This window comes from Phyllopteryx taeniolatus, chromosome 12 (genome assembly GCF_024500385.1).
Source record: "Phyllopteryx taeniolatus isolate TA_2022b chromosome 12, UOR_Ptae_1.2, whole genome shotgun sequence".
Taxonomy (NCBI): Eukaryota; Metazoa; Chordata; class Actinopteri; order Syngnathiformes; family Syngnathidae; genus Phyllopteryx; species Phyllopteryx taeniolatus.
In genome coordinates, this window is record NC_084513.1 from 14136858 (window position 1) to 14162753 (window position 25896).

The 25896-nt window shown below is 41.2% G+C and overlaps 1 protein-coding gene across 5 annotated transcripts in view; it reads right to left on the minus strand.

Moving 5' to 3' along the window:
- The window catches only part of zmp:0000001200 (dedicator of cytokinesis protein 9), a 75306-nt gene extending 51779 nt beyond the window's left edge, over positions 1–23527 (minus strand). For 2 of the 5 annotated variants that reach the window (XM_061792794.1, XM_061792793.1), the window contains exon 1: positions 23138–23527. In XM_061792794.1, coding sequence (XP_061648778.1) covers positions 23138–23254 — 117 coding nt within the window. In that variant the 5' untranslated portion in view covers positions 23255–23527. Of the gene's footprint in view, positions 1–1714; positions 2150–23137 lie in introns of those variants that run through there. The other 3 variants (XM_061792790.1, XM_061792788.1, XM_061792791.1) reach the window with 3 other exon arrangements.
- Positions 23528–25896: the final 2369 nt, after the last annotated feature.

The window sequence follows — 25896 nt, forward strand, 5'->3', positions numbered from 1 at the left end:
TCCGAAGGGAAGATGTATTTTCTGGAGGTAGGAATAGCTTACGTCGCAATTACGCCATATAACCGCTGATGCTCCGATCAAGTTAATACATAGTGGGGGAGGGGTGACTAATGCTGGCCGCCCAATTATGTCACTGTACACCATTTTAGCCACGCCCCAAACCCCCCCTCCCCCCCCCAAAAAAAGAATCAGGAAAACTGACGGTGATAAACAATTCACTATATCTTCACAACTGAGTAGTACTACATAGTTCTTAGTCTTTGCACATTTTCAGCAATTATCTTCAAACACGTATAACGTATTTAGAAACAAATCTCTGAATTCACTTTACAGGGTCTTTAAGAATATGTTAATTATTGTGGTTATAGTTTGCAGTGCTGCGATTGGCTGGCAACCAGTTCAGGGTGTACCCCGCCTCCTGCCCGATGATAGCCGGGATAGGCTCCAGCACTCCCGCGACCATTGTGAAGACAAGCGGCTCAGAAAATGGATGGATGGATGGCTAGTTTGCAGTGTTGTATAATTGCACAAACCCATACTGAGACATCTTTTGCTTAACTCATTGAGCTGCAAGAGTCAAAATATTAGAAACATAGTAGAACACTTCAATTCTACTCCACACACTGTAAAATACTACCACAACAATAAGACATTAATCACAAAACATAGCATAATTATCTTCATAAAGGCACAAAATAAACAAGCAAAAACTCAACAAATAATAACTGGTTCAATTAAAATAATGATGAAAGATAAAAGGAATGGGATTGAAAGAAAACAATGGCTTAACATGGCTGTTAAGTCTTAAATTGAGATTCTAAGTACTATGAACATGTTTCAACTTGTGACTGTGTTCTGTCTGTTGCACACAAATAACATCCATCCATCCATTTTCTTTACCGCTTATCCTCACTCGGGTCGCGGGCTGCTGGAGCCTATCCCAGCTATCTTCGGGTGGGGGGCGGGGTACACCCTGAACCGGTTGCCAGCCAATTGTAGGGCACATAGAAACAAACAACCATTCGCACTCACATTCACACCTACGGGCAATTTAGAGTCATCAACCAATCTACCACGCATGTTTTTGGGATGTGGGAGGAAAGCGGAGTGCCCGGAGAAAACCCACCCAGGCACGGGGACAACATACAAACGCCACACAGGCGGGGCCGGGATTTGAACCCCGGTCCACAGAACTGTGAGGCAGATGTGCTAACCAGTCAGCACCATGCCGGCACACAAATAACATCCATCCATCCATTTTCTGAGCCACTTCTCCTCACTAGGGTCGCGGGCGTGCTGGAGCCTATCCCAGCTATCACCGGGCAGGAGGCGGGGTACACCCTGAACTGGTTGCCAGCCAATCGCAGGGCACATATAAACAAACAACCATTTGCACTCACATTCACACCTAGGGGCAATTTAGAGTTGTCAATTAACCTACCATGCATGTTTTTGGGATGTGGGAGGAAACAGGAGTGCCCAGAGAAAACCCACGCAGGCACGGGGAGTACATGAAAACTCCACACAGGCGGGGCCGGGGATTGAACCCCGGTCCTCAGAACTATGAGGCAGACGATCTAACCAGTCACCACCGTGCCGCCACCCAAATAACAATAAATCCAAAATAACCAATAAGGTAATTTGCAATTAATATCTGTCCTACCTTTTAGCCCTAAATATATGTAGTATTGTGCAACCATACACACATACACACCTTAAGCACTCTCGGTGTCGGAAAGATACGAGACTCCCTCCGACTCAGCGCTCGCTCAACCTCAGTTGGCCCAATGGGCTCAGCAGCTCCTTTACAGATGTAGCCGCTACAGTTCCTCTCTAAGACAGTTCGCAGCCCATTAAAGACGACTGTGCTGGTGGTGCACCCCATTCCTCCAGGTCCAATCCGGCATCATTCAGGAGAGCCTGCGAGTGACCCAGTTTTGTCCCTTTTGCCCTCTTCCTCCCCAGTCCATGATCTGACCCTGCAATCTAACGCTTCTAATCCAGGGAGGGAGCGCCGACGTTCAGGCGCCAAGAGCCAGCGTGGCGAGCCTGAAGTGCAGGATGGCTGCAGAATTAATAAATGCAAACGCAGAGGAGAGCCCTGCTGTATTTGTTAGTCGCTCCACTCTGTGCAAGCTGGAATAAGCCAGTCAGCAGGCGATATGCAGCAAGTGAGGGAGCGAGGGAGGAAGAGCACAAGACGAGGGATGGGAGGGATGAAGGATACTGAGCGAGTTCTGCAGCAGCCTCAGTGCTGACCTTACAGTCAATATGCATAATTGTTTGTTTGTGACTCAAGTCTCACTTTTTGCTCTGTAGTCAGTGTCTTTCTCCTCATTTTTCTTCCAATTAAGATGCATTTGTATTTGAACTCTTTTAAGCCATGATCACTTTTTGCAGCCACATGAGTGAGTATGAAATAAATGGGTTACAGCAAATGCGACCTTATATCCAGAGGGAGCGTTTGCTCCTACGAACAGGCAAACAGCAATATGGTTGAATGCTTTTTTAGTTCAGATGCGCTGCCAAGGCCAACAGTGTGACTCTCATCAATGTGATGCTAAATACATCAGTCAGCTGCTTTAAAAAGTCGGAATACGCACAGCCCTATAGAGCAAAAAACATCATCGGACACAAACACAAAATAACCCCGTCTGTTGTCCAAACAGTGAAAAGGGAGGATTTAAAGATATCAGCTGCTGCTTTAGCTCAAGCTGGACAGCCTGCCAAGAGTGCAGATATATCAGAAGCAGAACAACCAAAATTTTATCATTTGGAATGCTGGATAACAATTCATCTGCAAGTGCAGTCTTTGACCAAAATGTCTTGGGAATAGCACCAGGGAGATGGAAGATTAGAGCACAAGAAGAACATTTGTTGTGAAAAGTGACATCTGGAAATGTATCTGAAAAAAAAAGTTTTTCTCAAGGCTCTTGTTTAAATATATTGCATATGCACTAGCAATGTATATGCAATGTTAGAAAGTCTTGCAATAAAGACAATTCTGACATCTGGATTTTGCGTGGATTTTGTGTATTTTTTGTGCATTTTGGATCCGAAATCAATTCTGTATATGGTTGATAAATTATAGATTATTGATGAGGACAACAAATTGTAGCCCAATCAGATGTTAAAATAGGATAATCCATGTTCAATTTAGGCTGTGTTCATACCTCTGCTTTAATGGTAGTGTGACTGCTCAGTGAACCAGGACCAGATGTGATTCAAAGTGCACCAAGTGTTGCACGTGAACATTGAAATAAATTGCTCAAGGTTCATCTGGATCAGATCCAGAGGAACCTCGAGTTTGACCAATATTATTTTAGTAAAAATATGTGGATTATCATCAACATTACAAGAAAAGAAATCCTCGGGAAAACATAATGTAATACAAAATAAAAACATTATTACCATTTGAAAACCAACAGAGATGGACCCAAGCTGTCTGCTTGCTAGTTTTACCAATGTATCCACACACTCATCATGAGAAGGCGGAAGAAAAGAGGTCATCTTAGTTTATTTATCCACGTCTCTCCTCATCGTGCTGCAGCATTGCACAGAAGAATAATTGAATTCTCAGTTATTAAAAATGTGTCACAGCAGTGCACAGCATACGCACCAATTAACTCCTGAGGCATGTGGTTTCAACTGTGCTCATTTAAAGTCACACAATGGGCACTGGACACGATGTATCAACAATAGACTGACTCCTTTGCATGTGTATTTGGCAATTAGCCTTAAAAAAAAAAAATCAACACAATCACAGTCGAGTATTTAGAGTAGATGATTCCTACTCGTACGCCTTCCTTCCTGCATGCTGCTGCTGTGTTAATATTTCAGTACCCTGGCATACTGAACTACATTTGACTGTACAATGAAACAAGCCACAGGGCAAAGCCACCAAACCTCCACATGAGCGGATTCAAGAAAATAAAAAGAAAGGCTCTCTAACAGGGTAAAAACAAGACTGATTATGTTTTACTGAGTGCTAAGAAATGTGGCAGCTCACATCTCGCAGCCTCTTAATGTATTCTTAACCCACACCAGTCACTTAAACCTTGCTGCACAACAATGATGACCAATATAAAAGCAATACATTGAAAAGATTTTCAAGCGATTGTTTTTTATGGGGTTTTGCAGTATACAGGCAAGTCCAAATTTAGAGTTGCATGTTTCAGTGTAATACCACGTTGTGCAGCAACATGCAAGAGCAAGAAGAACAAGAACTACAAGAAGAACAAGAACAAAAACAAGAACAAGAAGAAGAAAGAACAAGAAGAAGAAAAAGAATAACAAGAAAAAGAAGAAATACAAGAATAAGAACTAGAAGAAGCACAAGGAAAAAAGAATAACAAGCAAGAAGAAAAAGAAGAAACTGGACAATAAGAAGGACAGGGAGAAGAAAAGAATATAAAGAAGAATATATGCCTGTGTATTGTTGTAGTAATGTATGCGTTGCTTCTCTGTGTGTGTTAAAGTTGCATTTGTTCGAAGTTTTATAACCACTGAAAAAAATATATTCGAATTCCTGCCATTTCACAATATATGTTGGCATTAAGCTAGTATGCATTTGTCAGACAAAATATTTTAATTGAACATTTAGTGTTTAAATAAAAAAGACAATTAAACATTGTATATGTCATTTTTATAGTAAACTTCAATTGGGAGTGAGGAACAGCTTGTAGCAAACTGTCGCGGGTAGGTCAGAAATGTAGCCGCGCGATAAACAGGGGTTCCACTATACCCACAATATGGCCTGCCAGTAGAAATACACTCAGGTCAGTCATGCAATTCAGAATTCAACCAAAAAGTGTGGTAAAATACACAAGTGACATACACACAAAATGAACCACAGGCATATTGTGCAAGAGCTCAGTTCAGCAAACATCGAATAATTTATTCTACGTGTGTGGTTTTCCTACTCTTTGTGTAGTTGCTTTGCAACATTATTGCAAAAGGGATGCCAGTCTCACCAAAAAGTGTTAAAAGAAAAAAACTAATAAATAATTAGTCATTAATAAAAAAAAAATGTGAGAAAAGAAGAATATACACTGAAAGATAGGGCAAGTCATGCTCAAAGCAGAAAGACAAATGCAGGCACAGGCATTGTCACTTGTTATCAAGGTTATGGCAAAGTGTTTTGTTGTTACCTTATTTCTATACTTGTGTGACAAGTGAGAATGTTTTTAAAAAGTGTGGGGTAGCAGCTACGCTATTAAACAGTGACTATTTAGGAGCCGACTAAATGGATAATGAATCATTAATGACAACAGGCATAGCTGAAAGTGTCACAGGTGGCAATCATACATTTTCTGCCTTGAGGACACAGATTCCTCCGGTACAAGAAAGAGCACGCTCTTAAACACACAATAGGGAACTGACAGGACTTCTAGTGATGGTTGTATTGGATTTCGCTTGGGGAAAAATTATCTCCTGTCATGACTAGATTTTTTTGCACTTATTTGACCTTGTATTCATGACGCTAGAAAACTGTCCAATTGTAAATATAATGTGGAACTTTTTTGTTTGTTGTCACTTAAATTACACAGGTGTCTTGAGATACGAGTTTAATTCGTCTCAAAACAAATCAAATCATCTTTCCGCATTGAAATGAATGGAAATGCCATTAATCCGTTCCCCCCCAAAAAACAACAAAAGTTTGTAATGTTTTTTTAAGTAAGAAAAATAGCTGTCTGTAATATTGTACTGTAAAAACATACAGTAATGACATAATTAGATAGAATGAAAATAATTTTCCAGTTTTTGCTACAGTTCTTGCTTTAATTCACTAGACATTGTGCTGCGCCTCCTGGTGTACGCGTCTTGGCCACTTGGAGGCAGTATAATACAGACATATGACTATATATGAAGGAGGCGGTTATAATTGGTCAGTAAGCTACGGTAATATTTGTCGTACTTCGCAGAGGATAAATAATATATGCAAGTGATGCTATGTATTGTTATATTATCTGTCTATATGTGTTACTCCACCATTGTGTTGAAATATCGTTGCTTAAAGGGTTATAATACCGCGACATCGATGCTATTCGTTAGCCCATCTATGGCGGCTCCTATTATGTGTTAGCATTAAGCTAGCGGACTTTAGGTAACGTTAGGTGGTAGTTTTAACTACACAACGTGTAATTATCTTTGTTTTATGTTAACAGTTAACGTCAACTGAGAGTGGTAATAAACACTTTTTTAAGAATTGTTCATCATCTGCCAAGCTGTTGCTTGTTGTGAACTGAGTTGAGATCACTGCCATCATACAGTGCTCGTATCTCAAAATTTCACTCGCAAGCCAAAGCAAAAAAAAACAAAACAACAACAACAACAACAAAAACACGGCTGAACGAGTCTTAAGTCAGGTCACTTGTTCTCAAGGCACCATTGTAGGCCTACTATACATGCTATAAGACATGCCGTCAGGATCAATGTTGCCAGATTTGGTTTGGAGGGAGTAATTTCTGTAATAGTATCCTCTACCGCTGGTGAATTCCCAAAGGGCAGTGCTGAGTCACTGCTGCATGTGCTGCTTCTTCTAACCATTGCCCTTCGCCTTAACAATTCACAGCCAATGGCTATGTCTGTGGCACACTAATAAAGAACTACTCTGACCTCCACATTAGGACTGCATCAGGCTTACTAAACCTTGACCTAAAAATCTAGTTAAGGAATGGCTTATGGTCTAGAAATGTGATTGGGGCACAGCGCTGTTCTGTCTGTCTATGGATGTTTACATGTACAGTAAGTATCCTGTGGGGTGTGGTAGCTGTGACAGTCCACGCTCTGTCGCTCTGCTTCAATCAGCAGCTGCAGAGAAGATAAGAGTAGCGGTGGCATAGATTACAGCTACGATGACAGCATTGCTGTGGACTGTAGGTTGGAAGTAACAGGCTCTCATATCATATACCAGCTGTGCTACCTCACAGCACATAAACATTACTTTATGTCCCATGTGACCATAAACCTCTACTTTCCTGACTGAATGTGCAAGCAGGCCTGTAGTAGTGCTTTGTAACGTCATTAGGGATGATGTATCTGTTATTAAACAATTGATCGTAATTCATTGGGGTGGCCATTTTGAGTTTGAGAAACAACATTTCTACTAACAGGGGTATGTTGGGTCCACCCAGCAAACTAGTGGCGGCACCTCAAGCATGTGGAAATATTTTACTAAAAATGAGACCCATAGCATGGTCACATGAAAAATATGATAGTCTATCCTCAAATATAGCAAAAGCACAAGCGCTATGAACTCTCTTTTTTTAATATTATAATGCTGTAGAGAGCAGCAACCCTGCAGTTGTGTTACACAATTTAGAGTTAGAGTTAACGTAAATTACGACTGTCTGCGAAGGCACTGAGGGTATCTGAATATGACTGGATGAGCGACTGTCTGTATGTGATTGGATGAGCAAGTTGGAGGGGTGGGGCGACTGTGCCTTGGCAGGGCAGGGAGCATATGAATATCACGAGGTGAGTGATCTTGTATTTGGAGGATGAAGTATTGAAAGGAAACAGTTGTGTGGATAGCAAGTTGACAACTTAAAAAATAAAAATGACTTCTTCCGCCTGTCAACGTCGACTCGGCTATCATCACCTTAGCATCGACTACAAAAAAAATATACCACATGATTTTTTTTTTTATGTGTGAAAGACAACACTGCAAATGAAATTGGTGGAAAATTACACTCAAATCACTGATACGCATGTAGGCTGTAGCAACACAGCTACCATGACTGCTATTTGTTTGATACTGAAAGTAAATCAAATTGGCACATCCGGTATGTACAGCTTCACATTGATTTAAAAGGGACATACTCGGACGTTCTCTGTTTTCACGGACAAGTGGTATTTAATGTTTAGACTGGAACCATAATGCGATAGTTTAAGAACTTTCAACTTGTAAATATCCAAAATGACAGTGTAAAGCATCTTTTTGTTGTGATTACATCCAATCCCTGTTCGTATGCCCCACTACACTGTACTTCTCATGACACCCAACTAGACTTGAAATTGGTCCCAATTTATAAATGAGTCGGCAGAATTCTAATCGCAAAGTGTACGCCCAGCTTTAGTCAATAAAACTGTTATCCACTGAGACCAATGGAGGTCCTCTCATCATCCACTTGGACACCTCATTCACAACATCTCTTGGACACAGTCACTGGCCTGCTCTAAGCTGCAAACAGAACCACTTTCAACCTGTTCACAGCAACGGTCGGTGGAGCCAAGGTGAAACATCACAGGCAACATATGTGCAAAATAGTTGGGTCATCTTGCGTTTCCCTTTACAATCTAAGGTGTGAACACTCCAAACAAAGCCACTAGAGGCCCCATGTGTGGTTCAGAGAGGCCAGTCTCAAGAGGAGTTGGCGTGCCTTCTGAGTAATCTCTCTGGGAGGAAGGTGAGAGCTGCAGCTGCCTGCGTTTCAATGTCCAGGCTGCTGCTGTGGGACTCCGCAGGGATTAAGTGTGTCTGAGTCCACACAATCTGGTGGACATCACCCATGTATGCAGCCCCATCATGCAGATAGAACAAGACTGCCTGCCAGACAGGACCAGAGAAGGGCCTTAAAAAAGGAAGCGGCTGTTTCCTGCTGATGTGTGTAAACCATGTTAAAACAAAGTCCTTTTTCCATTTTTTTTTAAACTCCTGGTTAATGGAGAGTTTGTGGCTATAATGCCATACAACTGTTCAATTAGCTTCAGTTCATTTTGGAGCCAAAGTTAGGAGTAGGGATGGGCATAACAACTGATCATTCAATTAACTCATTGGTCACTGACGGGGTAGTGGTTTGTGTGCCTAACAATCGCAAGGCACATACTGCATACAAACAACCATTTCCACTGAGTCTTCAATGAACCTATCATGATGCATTTTTTTGGAATGTAGAAGGAAGCCAGGGAAAACCCATACAAGCATGGGGACCACATACAAACACAGGAAGGCCAGAGCCTGGATTCGAAGCATGAACCTCCATACTGTGAGTCAGACATGCTAACTATTAATTCACTGTGCTGCCCTTTATCACGAAGTTGAGCAAGGAAATTTAGTCCAATGATTGAAAAACGCTAAGTGTGCTTGCACTCCCCAAGTTTTGTTTGCGAGACGCTTCCCAAGAGTCACGCGTGGGTGGGCTGCAAACATAGGCCAGGAATTTCAAAAAGTCCCATGCTTCACATTTTAGAACCCCAACATAGTTGACATGAAACAGGAGAGCAGCTCTGAATGATTGTGAAGAAAAAAAGAATGTCAGGTTATCCTGTATGTGTAATAAAACAAACACAAGTGGCCGGCATCCTCTTCCTTTAACTTGGTATTTCAGGATGCTTTATTTATCCCAAGTGACCAAACAGAGGGGTTCTACTTCTGCTGCTTTGGGGTAGAGCTACCAAGCTAAGAATAAACTTGACACAATAGACACACATACTTAGTGCCATGTTGGTTGCAAGGTCTCAGAAGCGGGTTCATTTTACCACTAATACATGAAACTAATCAAGCAGAGCCTCCACCAGCAGAGGTGGTCTGACACGGTGCCAAGGTCCCTGAGGGCCTGCGGTCACCCTCTTACCCATGCCAGCTGCATTTTGGCATCAACACTGTGTAATCTCACACTAACATACTTCCTTACACATGCTAGTAGCATAACACTAAACTGCTTCAGAGCTTGAATTTCAAACAGTGTAGAAAACAAAATGCTAACATTGGGTCAACTAAGAATGAGGGAAATAAAATAATGGTGGAAGGGCTTCAAAATAGGGGGAAACAGCTGTTTCCCCCACCTCAGCGATAGAATGTTTTTACTGCCACCTACAGGCTAATATTGAAACACATTGACTTCCATGCATTCAGAATAATTCTAGACTCACTGACCACAATATTAGGTACACCTGCACAATCATAAGGATAACTGATGTTAACTTAATAAATATTTATTATTGAGTTGTAGTTTGGGTTGGTGTAGCATTTATTATTTTTTTCCAATATCGGATGCCATACAGTATATTTACACTGGGGCGGCACTGTGGCGGACTAGTTGTTACCATGACCCAGGTGGTTCGACAATTAAGACCATCCTGTGTGAAGTTTGCATGTTCTCTCCGTGGTTGTGTGGGCCTTCTCCAGGTAGTGTTTTCCTCCAACATTCCAAAAACCTTTGGGATTAACTGAAGATTAGAAATTGTCCGTAGGTGTGAAAGACAGTGTGAATGGTTGTTTGTCTATATGTGCCCTATTGCAATTGACTGCCGACCAATCCAAGGTGTACCCCGCCAAGGATAATTAGCTTGGACAGGCTCCAGTTCACCAGTGACCGTAATAAAGACAAGCAGAATACAAAATAGATAATGGATATTTACATGGAAGTGCAAGGTGAGCATTTTTATTTTACAGTATATGCTTTATTTATTTAGCTATTTATCATATCTCATCAGATTGCAGCGATGTACCTAATGTTGTAAACAATGTGTCTAAATCATGTGTTGTCTGCCACACAGGAAAACAATACAAACACTAATAACCTACCAAACCAGTGTCACTGAGACTATAAGGAAGTAAAGAAAGTAACGAGATCCTGCAAACACTATAAAACAAAGTTCAACGGTGACTAAAATGGTAATTGTTGTAGTTTATTCAGGCATGCAGAGAAAAATACATAAACCCACAGCGTAGTGGTGACTATGAATAGCAGACGGATTTTAAAGAGCGCCAGTCATCAAGGTCAAGCTTTGACATCAAGTGTGGAAGCTGAGATGTGAGGCAAGTTCATACTGGCCTGACATGAGGCCTTTGGAGGGTGAAACTGCTGAAGTGTGCTAATCACAACTCTACGTTTGCTATGTTCTTAAGGCTTAACTTACATACGGATGTCCCAGATGCCACAGAATTGACAGAAATGTACAAGTCAGGTGATGTGCACAAAAATGAACAACTTTGTACTAAACTGTGTACACATCTACATTTTAAAGAGTCATATAGCAACAGTAAATAGTATAAGCAAAATATTAGAAACATCTCTGCTATTCTACACCACAACAGTGGTTCTGTAGCATATCCTCCGTCAACAGGGTTCACATGGTTGTACAAAACCATTGTACCAAAATGATCGTATTACTAGCGCTATCAACCAAAATTCAATAATATGATCTTGTAGAATTATGAATTTTTTGAGAAACACTTTATTGGCTTGTGCAGGTGTACCTAATGAAGTTTCTAGTGAAGAATCTATGATCATTAATAAGCACACGAAAAGTGGAGGGAACCAGACGTGTTCTTGTGGTGTATTCAAGGTGTGCGTGTGTGTGTGTGTCACTCAGGTGATGGGGGAGGTTGGTGTTTGGGAAACTTTAGGGATTAGCTAATCTGGGCTCTTTGTAAATCAGTGGAAATCCTCTTGAGCTCGCCACAGCGAGCGCCGCTGACAGGGGTCTGTTGCCCCTAATTGTGGCAGGAGGAGGAGACGAGGACACGTCCACACGGCTGCATACTGGATAGTTTGCAGTAGATTTTACTGCGCTACTGCACCACTAAACTCCCCAGGGTGTCACAAACCGCTGTGAAGGGTAAAGGTCAATCCAAGACCGTGACACCGGTATTATTAAAATAAGTGATATTAAGTGAAACAGTCAATTGTAGACTGTATTGTACTGTAAAAAAAGGAAATAATTCAAAATCAATTCATGTAGTAAGTCAATGCACAATCATTATAAATAAGCGTTTGGTTAAAAGTATACTGGTAATAATGATTACAAAAAGCTCAGTTAACAAAACTTTAGTAATGTTGAAAAGGTATCAATAAAATCTCTGTTGCTTGAGCAAAACAAGCAGCGTCCTGACAAACCCTCACCATCAATAGCTGGCTCCACTCTTCCTGACGTTGTGTACTACATCCTTATTAAAGAATGGCTGGCGGCTCATTTCCGTTGTCTCTGGTACTGCTCGTGTCTTGCCTGCAGTATACACCCTATTTTATATGAGCATAGCCTAGTCGCTCATGCAGTGACACACATACACAAAGAGCATAGCCTGCAATACTGCCCTCTCAGGACGAAACAATCTCATTATTTGCTGCTGATCCGGCCTCAGCTGTTGGTATGTTGCGAGCCTGCCTCACGGATCATGCTAATTTCACAATGACCAGTGTGGCTGCTATGGCGACTAAAATGGATTTGACATTTTTGTTGGTCTCATGTGACCTTGAGTGGAAATAATGCCTTTTTCAGCATCAGTGATTTTGCATCACATCATCAAAACTGTGATAGTCACTCGGGACCTGAGTATTCAGTGAAAGAAAACTTTTACATACGAACAACAACAGCATGACCACTCTGCACACAGGCCTGACAAAGACAACAACAAAAATGCTGTAATATGCATGCCAGGCCAGTAGTGGGCGATGAAACTTTGTCAGGAAACATTATGCTCATGTTCAACTGCTTGTCCTTTTCGGGGGGAAAAAAGCACAAACCACTGTTAATATTCTTTCTTTTTTCTTTTCTTTACCGCTTATCCTCACTAGAGTCGGGGGCTGATGGAGCCTATCCCAGCTATCTTCGGGCAGGAGGCGGGGTACACCCTGAACCGGTCGCCATGTAAAGGAAAGCCAGATTCCAATGTGACACAAATCATGTAAATAAGAAATAGCTCATCCAAAGCATACCACATCATGGGTCAAACGTGATATGACTGTATAACTGATAACTGAATGAGCTCACTAGTGTTTATTGCTGCTGTGGCTCAAGTTCTGACAGAAGTAAGAAGATGAATTGTGAGGTGTTTTGGACTGTACTGTGCTCACATTCACTAAACTATGTCCAATTTCTAACACAGAAACGGTCTTGTGTGTCATGCAAAATGGTGAAGAACAAAGATACACATTTACGTTTTCCACTAAGCATGGGAGTCTATTTTAAGGCTTCAAAACAAACACATGATCAAATGTAACAAGGGGCACTGTGCAGGATCACTTTGTCCACTTGACATCACCAACATGTGTGATCAAGAGGAGGAAAGCGCTGTGTAAACAACATCATCATGTATCCGTTCTAGCACAGCACACGCCGATCCTACCAGCCAAAGCAGAATCCCTGACAAATAAACTACAAGCAAACATAACCAAATCCTCATCGGGAGCACAGTCCCGAACGGAGACACTGGCATTGAAAGGAAAAACAGATTACTGAGGCCACCACTGCATGTAGACGTCTGTGACTTTATAAGCATTTGTGATTACTGTGAGTCCATAGAGCTTGCAGTTGTTTTAGTGGTGAAAAAAATTATGCAAATTCTTATGGACTGAACAGATTTAGCGACACACTCACCAGACATTTAAAATAGGCAGAATAGTTGCGTTTGCTCTTGTATTGGATCTCAGTTATGCTCAATACAGTTACTAGTTAAAGGACTGGTGTCTGAAAAGATATATTTCAAATACAAACTATCTTTTCCTTCTTGAAGTAATCCCCCAGAGTCTAATGCACTTCCCCAGCATTCTCTTGACATGCAAGCCTGGAAGTAACAACATGACAATCTTTCCCAAAAATGAAAAAATGAAATTCTTTCTAAATGCTGAGTCCGGTTGGAATGGCCACTTCAACCTTAGTATGACACACCAGGAATTTCGAAAATTGGATGATGGGTTCTGGAGAAATTTTGTTTTTTGTGCTGAAAACAAAAGGCCCTTTTGGAGAATGTTCTCATGTGATATCACCTATAGAAAATCTGGTCAAAAAACACCTTAAAATTTGAGTAAAACAATATAACTTCATTATTTCTCAACATATCTCCTTAACCCTTTCGTTTTCATCTGCAGGGAACCAATAACCGATTGGGTGACAAGTTTCAGCTACAAATATCCACCAATAAGGCCGAAATTCTGAGTGGTACGCAAGGTTGACGTGTCAAAATTACCGTGACATTTCAAACGGCGTCACTTGCCCTGAAAACCCGACTTAAGTGGCACAAATGGAAAATTATTTACGAGAAGTGCAGCGTAGGTAGTAGAATATGTCATGTAGATGCAGTACTTTAATAATCAATTGTTGTTTTGTTTTATTGTGAATTGATTTTTCATGGAGGATTTTAGAAGTGTTTGAAGTTAGAAGTTTTTTTTTTTTTTTTTTTTAATTCCACTGTTGATGGGGGCCACCTGTCATGTTGCTACTAGAAGGATTCCGGGATCCTTCACAGCTCCGTTGTCACGGTCATCTTGTCCTCATTGTCCCCTTGATGACCCCCTTGAGGTTGGGAACAAGGACGACAAAAATCACATCGCGCCATAACAAAGCAAAGGCCACAGGATCCCTTTGTAGATGTGCCGGTTGATCGTTTGGCCCTGTGCCAAGAACTCGAAGTGGCCGATTTACCCTCACATCAAATAATGCAATCAACCTGACTTCGACTATTTTGCTTTCTTCAGCCTTATTGGCGACGTCGGACTCTTCAACTGAAGGCTCTGACGTTTGGTCTCTGTGTTGTACGCAAAGATCCAAATTCATCACCGGTCAAGACTCTCCCTAGAAACTCTGGTCTCACTGGTCTCATCATCACTCATTCTGTCCATTATGTGATGACCTGACACAGAGGATATGTATATAAAAGCATGTGGAAAAATAATTCAATGACTGTAGCTATCTGAGTTCACGCTTATATACTCCAGGTTGATTACGGTCAAAGGAAAAACTCGTAGTTTGGGTTTTAAATACAGTATACTAATTCATTTCGTGACACCACTCCTGAAACTTTTATGACAACCACCATAAATTAGAAAATTGACATGTATGTGTCACGTGTCAGCACAGACAGATAGGTGCAAGTGTTTTAGGAGGAGAAACTGTCCACTCTGTCCTGCCCCTCCCTCTCCTAACCTCACCAACCACAGTGTTAGATGAAAGAATGCAAGCTATGCATCTGCCTGGTGAGAAGTCATTAGAGACGAACCCCTCTGGCAGGTCACATCCACGCACTGCTCAGTGCACAAACCAAAAGCACCAGCACAGGGTTCTGCAGGGATTATTTGACATTAAACGAACAGCGTACTCTCTGGGAAAAAGGGAGCAACAGGGAGCAACATCTAACTGATCAGTTTACTTCAATAATCATGCGTTTATCCTCCACATGCTCAGGATCTTTTGGGTTAATTCAAATAAGCACACAAGAGGCTCCTAAACATTCATTCAGGGGAACTCCCCGATGAATGATAGAGCGTTGAACGTTTACGTTCATCTTTCAGCAGCCTGATTAACAGTCAGCAGCACGGACGTGAATGTTAAGTAGATCCCCTGGGGATTCACGGCAACGTCGAACAGATTAAAACTTTCAACAATTCTTATCCACAGTACTTCTCTCTCCTCTGCCAGGAGAATTAAATATCTGGGCTTCTTACAAGACTCAGCAAACCTCTGCAACAGCCGCTGTTGTTATTAGTCTATAGTGAGAGAGTGAAGGGTCAATGACCACAGGGGGCCACAGGAGGACACGGCGTTCAAAGCAGATTACCCACTGAGAATGGGTTATTAGCCTAATACTAGGCTCTTGAAGTCATCCGGAATCATGGTGAATTATCAAACAAGTGCAAGGATAGCAAGGCAATAGTTTGGCTGGCATGAACAACTGTGTCACCGTTTACAGCATGAGTCAATGCACCTGCATGAGCTCCTTAAACAGGCACAAACCCCTGATGCATTCGTAAAAATAAAAAAAAACGATGTCTTGCAACAACAAGCTGGACAAATATGGTAAATGTTTGTTTTTCGTAAGAACAGCAGATCGGTAGCTAGATAGGCAGTAAGATACTTTCCTGTATGAAATTCTGGCAATACAAATGCATAGTGCAACATTTCGCCCCACTGTACTCTGGATTACACAAAAATGCATAGTGCAACATTTCGCCCCACTGTACGCTGGATTACACAAATTACATTTAGGCTTGTATTTCATACACAGTAACATTGAAGATTATCAACTTTCAAACAAGAATGCACAGATGATTTACAGTAAAACAGCAGCATGCAACACAAGGAAATAAAATAGTAAACCTGTATTTTCATGCACAGAAATATCTTGTGTAGTAGTGAAATGGCCGTCTGTCAGGTGGGGAAAAATAATGACAAGGGTAAGTGGTTGGCATATTGCCTCGACTTTAATCTGCTCCATCATGGTAGCAGACTAGCAGCAGTTTCCCCACAATTACAAGCGCTCTCTGAGCTGTAGTGAAGGTTACAAGGGAGAATTTACGTTTATGGACAATTCAAGTGGGCTGGGAGGGTAAATACACCTCTCTGGAAGAAAAGTAAACACACACGGACTTAAAAGGAAATGTGCTAGCCATTAGTCCTCTCTTTTCAGACAGCCAGTGTGGATGAGCTGTACATATTAAGGGCCTTGTCAGGGTTTTAATCCAATGAGATTAATCTCCAGTCGAGTGCACGAGTGAAGCCCAACAATTTAGCCTGGCTGAGCTTGAGCAGTTTCACCTCTCAGCTAAAAGACTGGACCCTGACAACACTAATGAATTAGTGATGTATGGCAGTGCTGCATCCACACACATGTTCACATTTAGGCCAGTTACAGGCCAATATAGAATTATCGTTAAGGGCATATACAGTTCTAAACAGTAAGTACAGTGTGTGCTCTTGGTTCAGAAGGGCGCCATTCATTTGATACTTTGAAGTCGCTCGAGGTTGAAAAAAATGCCAGTACTGCACTTACTCATTGGGTTTACAAGGCTGCTGTGGGGGAGGGAGTCTGCCATAAACAGCAACCTGACATTTAAGTCTTTTAAACAGTGATCCCAAAAGAACACGGTTATAATAGAGGAATGTTTAAGTTATGCGTTTAACACACACAGTTTGAACTACATGCTAAAATTAGCACACGAGACAATTCATGACAATGCTAACAATACAGGTTCTCAACATGTTGTGTTTACATTATTTACATGGTTATCATTTCAAATGCATATTCAACCCCAAGTATTGAAACTGAGAATGTCATTGATTGGGACGAACAAAAATGTTTGTTTGTTTTACCGCAAAACTGGGGAAACAAAAGAGCTAACTCTACTAACTACAATGTAGTAAAATCCAAACGCAAACGCCTGCTTGATCACAGATGATAAGATAACCTTTATTAGTCCCGCAATGGGGAAATTTGCAATAATACCAGATGTACTAGTTTACACAGCACAAAAACCAAGGTTGCCACTCAAGTCCTCTATACTGTAGATGCTCTTCGTGTCTGCCCCATTGACCGAAATAGCAACCTTTTTAATGGGAAGGGGAAAAGAATCGCAGCATCCTCAATTGGATTAGTGCTTCTGATTATAATGTGCAGCAATCCACACTCAGTAGCAGCGTTTGGAATATGGCTCCACATTGTAACATGAATCAATATTATATATTTATTGGATGGTCTACAACTGCAGGCTATTTTTTTCACAAGGAAAGAACTTCTAAACTTCTGCTGGAACCGCTGCACTTCGGAATCAACTTGCATGTTGAGTTTCAGCATCTTGTCCAAGGATAAGTAAGCGTTTGACTTACAAATCTTTAGCAATTCTTGCATGACTTGTTTTACTTCACGAAGTACACTGAGGGAGCATCAATACTAATATCAAGGGATGCTGAAGGCTTGCGTATGAGCAACCACACAGCTGCTCCGCCCTTCTGCCCCTTTTCCATTTGAACGGACGAGAGCGCGCTAAAATTAAACAAACTGCTAACTCAATAGCTAGTGCATTCCATCCACCACCAAAACAAACCTCCTCCCAACATTGCATCTGGACTAAATAAAGAAGAAACACCATCATCATCATCGCCTGCAGAAGTAGAATGTTTACAGATGGTTAAGTCATTTGGATTATGTAATGTATATACTCAGAAGCTATCCAGACAGGTGCAGTGCACTCACTGACAGGAATGGCCTGTTATGGTAACCTCTTTACTCCAAAACAGTCCTACTATATCAGACAGATCACATCATGAGAGCGAAGCAGCCGAAATAAAACCAGAGCAAACTCTCACTATCTAGCAGAAGACCTCTAGGCCACTGCTTTCCCACCACAACATAGAGCACAGGAAGTCACGGGCACATCCTGAGGTGACAGACGGAAAAATGTTTGCTCACTCTGGCAATGGAAATAAGATGTTTATCCACAGTTTTGCCGCATGTCTGTGCAATGCAAATCTACAATAGACAATTATGTAACTGACAAGCATGCCATTCGTCCATTGATCTCAGCCAGTATGCAGTTTCCCCCCCTGCCCCCCCAAAAAATCTATACTTCAGAGGACACGCTAGAGTGATGTTTCATGATTAAGAGCAGTTAATGATTCGCTAGGATATCTAAAAGGTACCTTAATGCTAAAACAACTTAGTAAAACGTACAGACAACTTTGTACAAAAGATCCCCATTCATGCAGTTCTTAATTAAGAAACAACTACAGTATAAGCATGGCCCAGCCAGTAGTTGGTGAGATCACTGTGTAAAGAAACACAATGTACGTTCGTCAACTCCTCCAGAATCAAACCTGTCTTCTGATTACCCTTTTTTCGGCATACATGTCGATGTGATTTGGGGATAGCCATTTGGGAGGGGAGAATCGCGTTTTGAATGCTCTCGACTCCTGTTTTGATGCCAGGATAAAGGTGACACAGGAGCTGTCATAGGGGATATAGCTCAACTTTCCATAGCAGACGTGATCAAGCAGTACTTTGAAATGTACACTCAGTTTAGTCTGACTCAACAGTACCGCTGATGATACCAGCCAAGTAGTACGTTCCTTTTTTTCTTCAATTGCTTTTTAACACAATGAATCAGCAATCAATTCCACACAAGCGACAGCTCAGTAGACTTACGCCCATCCGTAATGTGAATTAACGTTACTGTGCCGTTGCAATTTTGCACTTTTAAATAGTACACATGGTTTTCTCTTTAAGCAAAGTGGTTGGGCATGGTCTCTGCATTTGGGCTAACTAGGGTCACTCAAGACTGGGTGGAAGAAACCTTTGCGTTCTCAAGTGCGGGATGTCTCAACATTCCCATTCTCACTGCTCCATGTGGCAAATGTGGTTTAAATTATAATGACAACTGGCAATAACCTTAGAAAAACCCAATCATTTTATCGTGTATTCGAACGACATGTGTTATATTTCTCACTTTCCTGGAAGCCCACTCTCCACAAGCCATACATCATTGCTTAGTAATTCCACCATTTGCCTGTAAACACTCAGTTTTTTAATTTGGAAATGTTTGGCTTTGGACAGTGACGCTGTTGCAGTGGATAACAGCTGAAAAGTCACAAGGCTGCACATGGTTTGCTCAAAGATGTCACTTGTAATGGAGAAATGTAGTCAATTACCGACTACCATTGAAACCTATCAATGACATTCAGCATCAGGCTTTCAGCTGCTATTCAGTTTCTATTGTAGACAATAAAACAATGCAATAAAACAACACTGTCGACTTTAACTGGAGCAAAAGTTATAATAATTAGAGGTTGCTTATGTTTAACTGGTATTGTAGGAGTGAATTGAAACTTTTGGCCGCACCGGGCATTGAGAGCGACTATTAATGTGCATTGGTTACGCGAGCAGCCTCATGTATTATTGACCTGTGCAGAGAACGCATGCGCTCATGTGTGCTTATATCTCTGCCTCTGTGGATTTATTCTTACAGAGTGCTATTTAGCATTGCTGTAATAAAAGGACCTTTTAGTCGGCAAAACACAGAGAACAATTAGCCATTTATTAGAACAGATGGAGAGGGAAGAATATTGGTGAAGCCTAACACAACACTGACAGTGTGGTAATCTTCAGACATGCTTGGTCCTGCAACGTACCTGTGAGTGCAAACACTGGAGACATAGCTGAGAAGTTGCACTCTTGTGTCAGTTGTGCAATCTCAAGTGCAGACACAAAATACATATACATGGTGAACACCATGACTAACAAGTCAGGTTTCCCAACTTGTTAGAACACGAGTTTGATCCGTGTGAATGATCAAAGACAGAACTTGTACAGTCAAAACTGGAAGACAACAACAGCATTTATACACTTAGTGGACTTCTTTAGATACACTGGTATAGTGGTATGCCATCCAATAAATGTTGCCTTTACAACATTGATATTATGTGTTAACAGTTTGCAGTGTTGCGAGCTGCACTGCATGATATGAGGTGCTTCTACCTCTCAGCTCTACACCACTTCTGCAATAGTGCAAACTGCAACAATACAACCACAATAATCAGAAATGGACAATTTAGAGTCTTCAATTAACTTAACATGCATGTTTGCAATGCAGAAGGAGAAAACCCACACTAGCACGGAGAGAACCTACAAACTTCATACAGGAAACAAACCTCGTAACTGTTAGGCCACCACCCAACCGTGCTGCTTTAAATAGAATATAATGTGTGACGGAAAATATTGTAACCTCCATGACTCAAATTATAAAAAAAAGAAACAAAAAAAAAAAAAGAAGGGGGGGTGGGGGGGGGGGGGGGGGGTTACAATTGTTAGTCAGGTCCCACCGGTGGAATGGGATTGACACTTAAAATAAAAAAATACTACAGCAAGGACTAATTCTCAGTAATAGTTCATGTGAACAGCTATTAAAACATAATGACTTGGATGCACACAGGGATTTGTTATCGGCGAGTACTCAAATGTAAGTACTTGTAATTGTTCTCGGTCTGAAAAAAAAGTGGTATTGGTGCATCACTACTTTTTGCCCATGCTGTTCAGAGCACATGAGATGTCCCTTTCCCTTCACTAACAATTGACTGAGTTTTGTGCTCTGGCCATCCACTGCATCACTTCAACAAATAGTGACACCCATCCAGTACAGGGAAGGCTGAGGCCACTAGTTGGCAGCCAGACTATGGATGACAATTACATAACTGTCTCCCGACAGTTCAATAAACTGCGTATGCGCTTTTGAAATTTCCAACTGCAATCGATCAGTTTTATTCCCATCATTTAGGACACAAACATACTAGTCATTGATCACCAGGACTAAAGTGGGCATCCACATCTAACCCTTGAGGTATAATGTACTCTAATGTGCCCCATAATGGCTCATTATTCGACACAAGTACAGTATGTTACCAAAACAAAAGGAGTACATTTAAGGCTACCATGAGTCAGGAGTCAACATAATCAGAAAGTTGGACTTCAAGTAGTGTTCAAATGAACCCCCCACCCCAAATAAAACCCTGATGCCAAAAGGTGGAGCTGTGGATTCATGACATCACTACAAGTGTGCTCAGCTGGCCTGAAGTGTGCACACACACAGAGGAATGGATCAGCTTTGAGCTCAGGGCAGCTACAAATGTCCACCAAATAAAAACAAAGGTTATAGCTAGTGTGTTCCTGGGTGACAAACGTACAAACTGGTGCTAAGACAAACCAACAGAAGGCTGCACTTGACTCCAAAACCAGGCCAACAAAAAGACCCATGGGTGTGTCATCTGTTTGAAAATGGAAGTGAAATCTTTATAAAGATGCATCATTGCGGGAGTAAGAAGCCACAGTCTACCGTTGTTCTTCAAACAGTCCCTCTGTTCACGTGGCATTTACATGTTTCATGGAGGAATTAATGACGAGCTGTGTGGACAGCGGTTGTGTGTGCATTTGCATTCTTGTCCCACTGCGAAAACCCAGCAAACACAGCCATAGATTCACGTCAACATATTTCGACACGTTTATCAACAATGTAGCAGCTGGATCCCTGCTGATAGTGACACAAAGCAAAGTACTGCAGAAGCCACTTGAAGCAAGTTGATTTCCCAATTATTACCTCTGTCCTCTTCGGCGCCCATGACTGCAACTGTCACTGACAATACCACTGTGACAATAAATAATGTCAAGTTGTGGTTGGACGTCCGGGATATTAACTCAGGATTCCTATGACAAGAGAGGCATGATGGTGTCTGTTTCGGTCACCTAGCAACTTCTTCCAGGAACGTCGGCACACCTAACACGCTTGGACATAACAAAAGGGTCGACTCCTTTTTCCCCTCCTGGAAAAGTGATACTGCAGGGAGGTACGGCGAGTACGCATCCCACAAATGCTCCAAAAGTAGATGCTATGTCACTGTCAAGGAATACTTGGAAGAACCCCACTGCCCCTTTTGCTTTCCCTTATGAGGAGCCATCATGTGATGTTATCCCCATGGAAACTGATGGCCTCAATGACTACATGTTCAAAACATTTTGATAGGAAGCTGATTCTATCCTGAAGAAGCCACACAATACACATGAAAGTCCCGTTCTGCTTCTTGAGGCACAACCTACACCCCAAAACTGTTTTGTTTTGATCCAAAAGTGTAGCAACTGTCAAGGGACACTGTGGGGTACATTAGGAGTTTTTCCCCTCAATGGACTTAACAACCCACCCATGTATCCTTTTCCTATACCTCAATAGGACCACGGGTGAGCTACAGTGGTTTTGGGCAAGAGGCTGTACAAAAAGTAGTACAAATGTGTGATTTTAGCATTTTAACAATACAATATCTCGAAAAACTCAAAAATTGGGTCACTCGTAAGTCGAAGAACAGTATTTTCAATTTGCAGCAAATTGACTGATGGGCCCCAAATCCCTGGTGGCTTCCGTGATTGTATTTATTCCCCAATACACATGTGACAGTATCATGATATTACTATTAAAATTATCATTGGCAAAAATTGCAATATTTGTATTGTGACTTACAAATGTGTTACAAATTAGACTATGTTTCAATTTGTTTACAATACACACAAAAATAGTCCATGTGGACTTAAAGATAATATTTGTACCTACTTGGGCGTGTAGAAATAATACATTTGAAGACAAAACTCTCATTACAGGCCATTGCAAAAGGTGCTATTGTGTTGTCTTTTCATTCATAAAGCGACACACTATTGCTTTTTTTTTTTTTTTTTTTAACCTCAGCCTAACAACAAACAAACCCTCATTCATACACATCAATTCATTCTCTCACCCACTCCACAATGTGACTCCACAAGTCTAAATAGCTGCTTTGAGGTCGGTCGCGTGCACTAAAGATTCATTCTTGCGACACATGACCACCATTGAAAGGAAAGATGGACGTAGAGGAGGAAGTCAAGGAAGAAGTTGAGGTGTTTACTCACCACCAGGACGGAGGTCCTGACCACCTCGGAGACACTTTGCCGGAGCTCAGCAGCCGTCCCGGGCTTCCCCAGGCCCCGGGTAAACTTCCTGGTCTCTGGCTGAGCGAGAATGGACATCACTGGACTTTAAAAAAAAAAAAAAAAAAAAAAAAAAAAAAAAGTCACTTTAAAATCCTCAAATGACAATGAAGAAAGCTGCCATCCGCTTCAGCGGGCACCACGAGTTCCAAACCGGATCATGCTGTGACACAACCGCGGCCGACTCATTCCCATTTGTCAGTCGAGCACGTTTTTTGTCGCGTTAATGCCGAGTTCCAGCGTGCCGCTTTGAATCATTGTTGTCAGCAGAAATGTGCTCGTAACAACGGTGTCATTGGCCGTCGGTTCCCAGCCAGGAGGCGTCAAATCTCGTCGTCGCCTAGGTGCTCGGTGCGCTCCGCCCCCTTTTTTGTCGCACCTCCGCCGGCTTCAGAGCCTGCCTACCGCTCGCCCCTCCTGGACCGGTGCCTTCACCCAAAAAAAAAAAAAAAAAAACAGTGCTGCCTTGTTTTAAAAGCGAAATTAATATTTTTTTTATTAACAAAAACCCCCAGCGCTCACATAATTCCACATTTTACACATGACACAAATCCGTTCAAATTAATTCCAAAATTTAAGATATTCACCGCAAATTCATAATTTTACAAGTCATTCAAACCAATCCAATGAATCTGTTAAATTCTAAAAAAAAATCCTACATTTTTTTCATGGAAAAAAGCCATTAAATAAATTTTACGAAATGTACCTTTATCCCATAATTAATGTTAATCTCTTCCACATTTCCTACTTTTTAAAAATCCATTCAGCAGCATTTCAGTTCACCCTCGCCTCTTCAGCATTCACATCACATACAAATTTCTACAGAAATCGCACTTTACTGTAAAACCTATAGGTTTTTATTGTACAAAAACATTTAACGACAAAAAATGTGCTCAATGGGTGTCATTGATCCACGGATGCTGCAAGACATTTAAATAATTTCTAACTTTTGTCATATTTATCCCAAATTATGTGACATTTTACACAATAAATAGAAACAAAGGAGATCCCCCCTCCCCCCATCGTGACTGTTTTAAAGTTTTAAAATCTAGTATATAAAATACGAAAATATGATTTAACGTCTTCTGCTGGCCTTATGTTCTTCCTTCAAAAATATATATCTTGAATATTTTTTATGATTCAACCAACTTGCATTCAGCCATGGAAATTGTTGTGAATATTGATAGCTTAACATTAGTAAGGAAAACACTAAACACAGTGGTTAACAATAAAAGTTAACATCCTGAGACCCGAGCTTTTGTTTGGTGTGCATTTTTTATTTCTCCTTGCTATTCGGGATAAGTAAGACCTAATAATTATAATAACTAAACTTGATCTTTGTACAGGAAGTGGTTTTTGCAGAAAAAGATGTGCTTATATGGGGACAGTAGGCTTATCATAACAGAAAAAAATATGTATATTTGCTGTTTGGAAACACAAGGGTCCAATTGGTGTACATACAAAATTTTAGCTTCCAACAATAAGTCCTAGTGTCTTCGGGAAGATCATTATCGATGACAACTTTCAGATGGCTCCACATTGAAGAACCCCTGCCATCTGGTGACAGATTGTCACCATGTGTCAATTTGTAGGGCATTGGACCAAAACATCCTTGTTTGTGGGCAAGGCACACAAGACAGCAAGATTGCTGCTCCAAAAAAGTGATAGATCTCCTCAACTGAAGGGACACGGCATTTGTGCAGTCAGCAATGAGTTTCATTAGCTCTGAGTCAATGTACTGCGCCACAAAATCCAGTGGCAGCCAATCACTTTGCACATCTTGCAAAGAATCATTTTCACCCTGAAATATGACTATTTACACTTGCAAACCTTTCTAAATCTTTCTTAGTTTATTTGACTACATGCGTAAGCAGATCTGCCACTTGAAGGAACTAATTACAGGTGTGCATTCAACTAAATGCTAACCACACGGCAGTTTAGCTAACCACACGGCACAAACAATACCGTTACATAATCACAATGTCCTCAGACAAGTACATAAGATTTGTTTTACTTTGCAGAAGTTACCAAAATGTGTCAAATTTGAATGTCATATCAAGCTAGAGATGTTACACGTATACACTGAAGTATCGTCTCAATTTTCCTTTGGGAGCTGCTGTAGAAGTCTTTTGCAGATATTGACGCCATTTTATTTTCACTGAAATGGGTGTAATATTGTGATATCACCACAAGATGGTGGGAGCAGTGTCCCCAAATGTGGCTCATAGGTCAAAGGTTTAAAAAAAATATATTTTATCATGTTCCTGAGAGGCAGAAATGTAATGTCATAATGCAAACCTGAGTTTGCGGGGTCTCCGAACTTTATCCAGTGGAGTCAACTTCAGCATTCATGCATGCATGGATAAAAGATGCAATTCAAAAGCAAACCAATATAAGTATATATATATATATATATATATATATGAATGCTGATTACTACATCACCCAACATTAGAGCAATCCACAGATACGATGCAAATATTGTCCCTGTAGGGTGCGAGCAGCATTGGGATCATCAACTGAGCAAAGTGATTGGTCAGCAAGCGATAGGACGTGGGTAAATCATTAGCGACGGAGGTTTCTGCAAAAACTTGATCAATGCTGACACCTACAGGTCACAGTTGTAAGCACACTCTTAGAGCGAGTGACTCCTCGATGAAAGATGACAAGTTGAGCCCGAG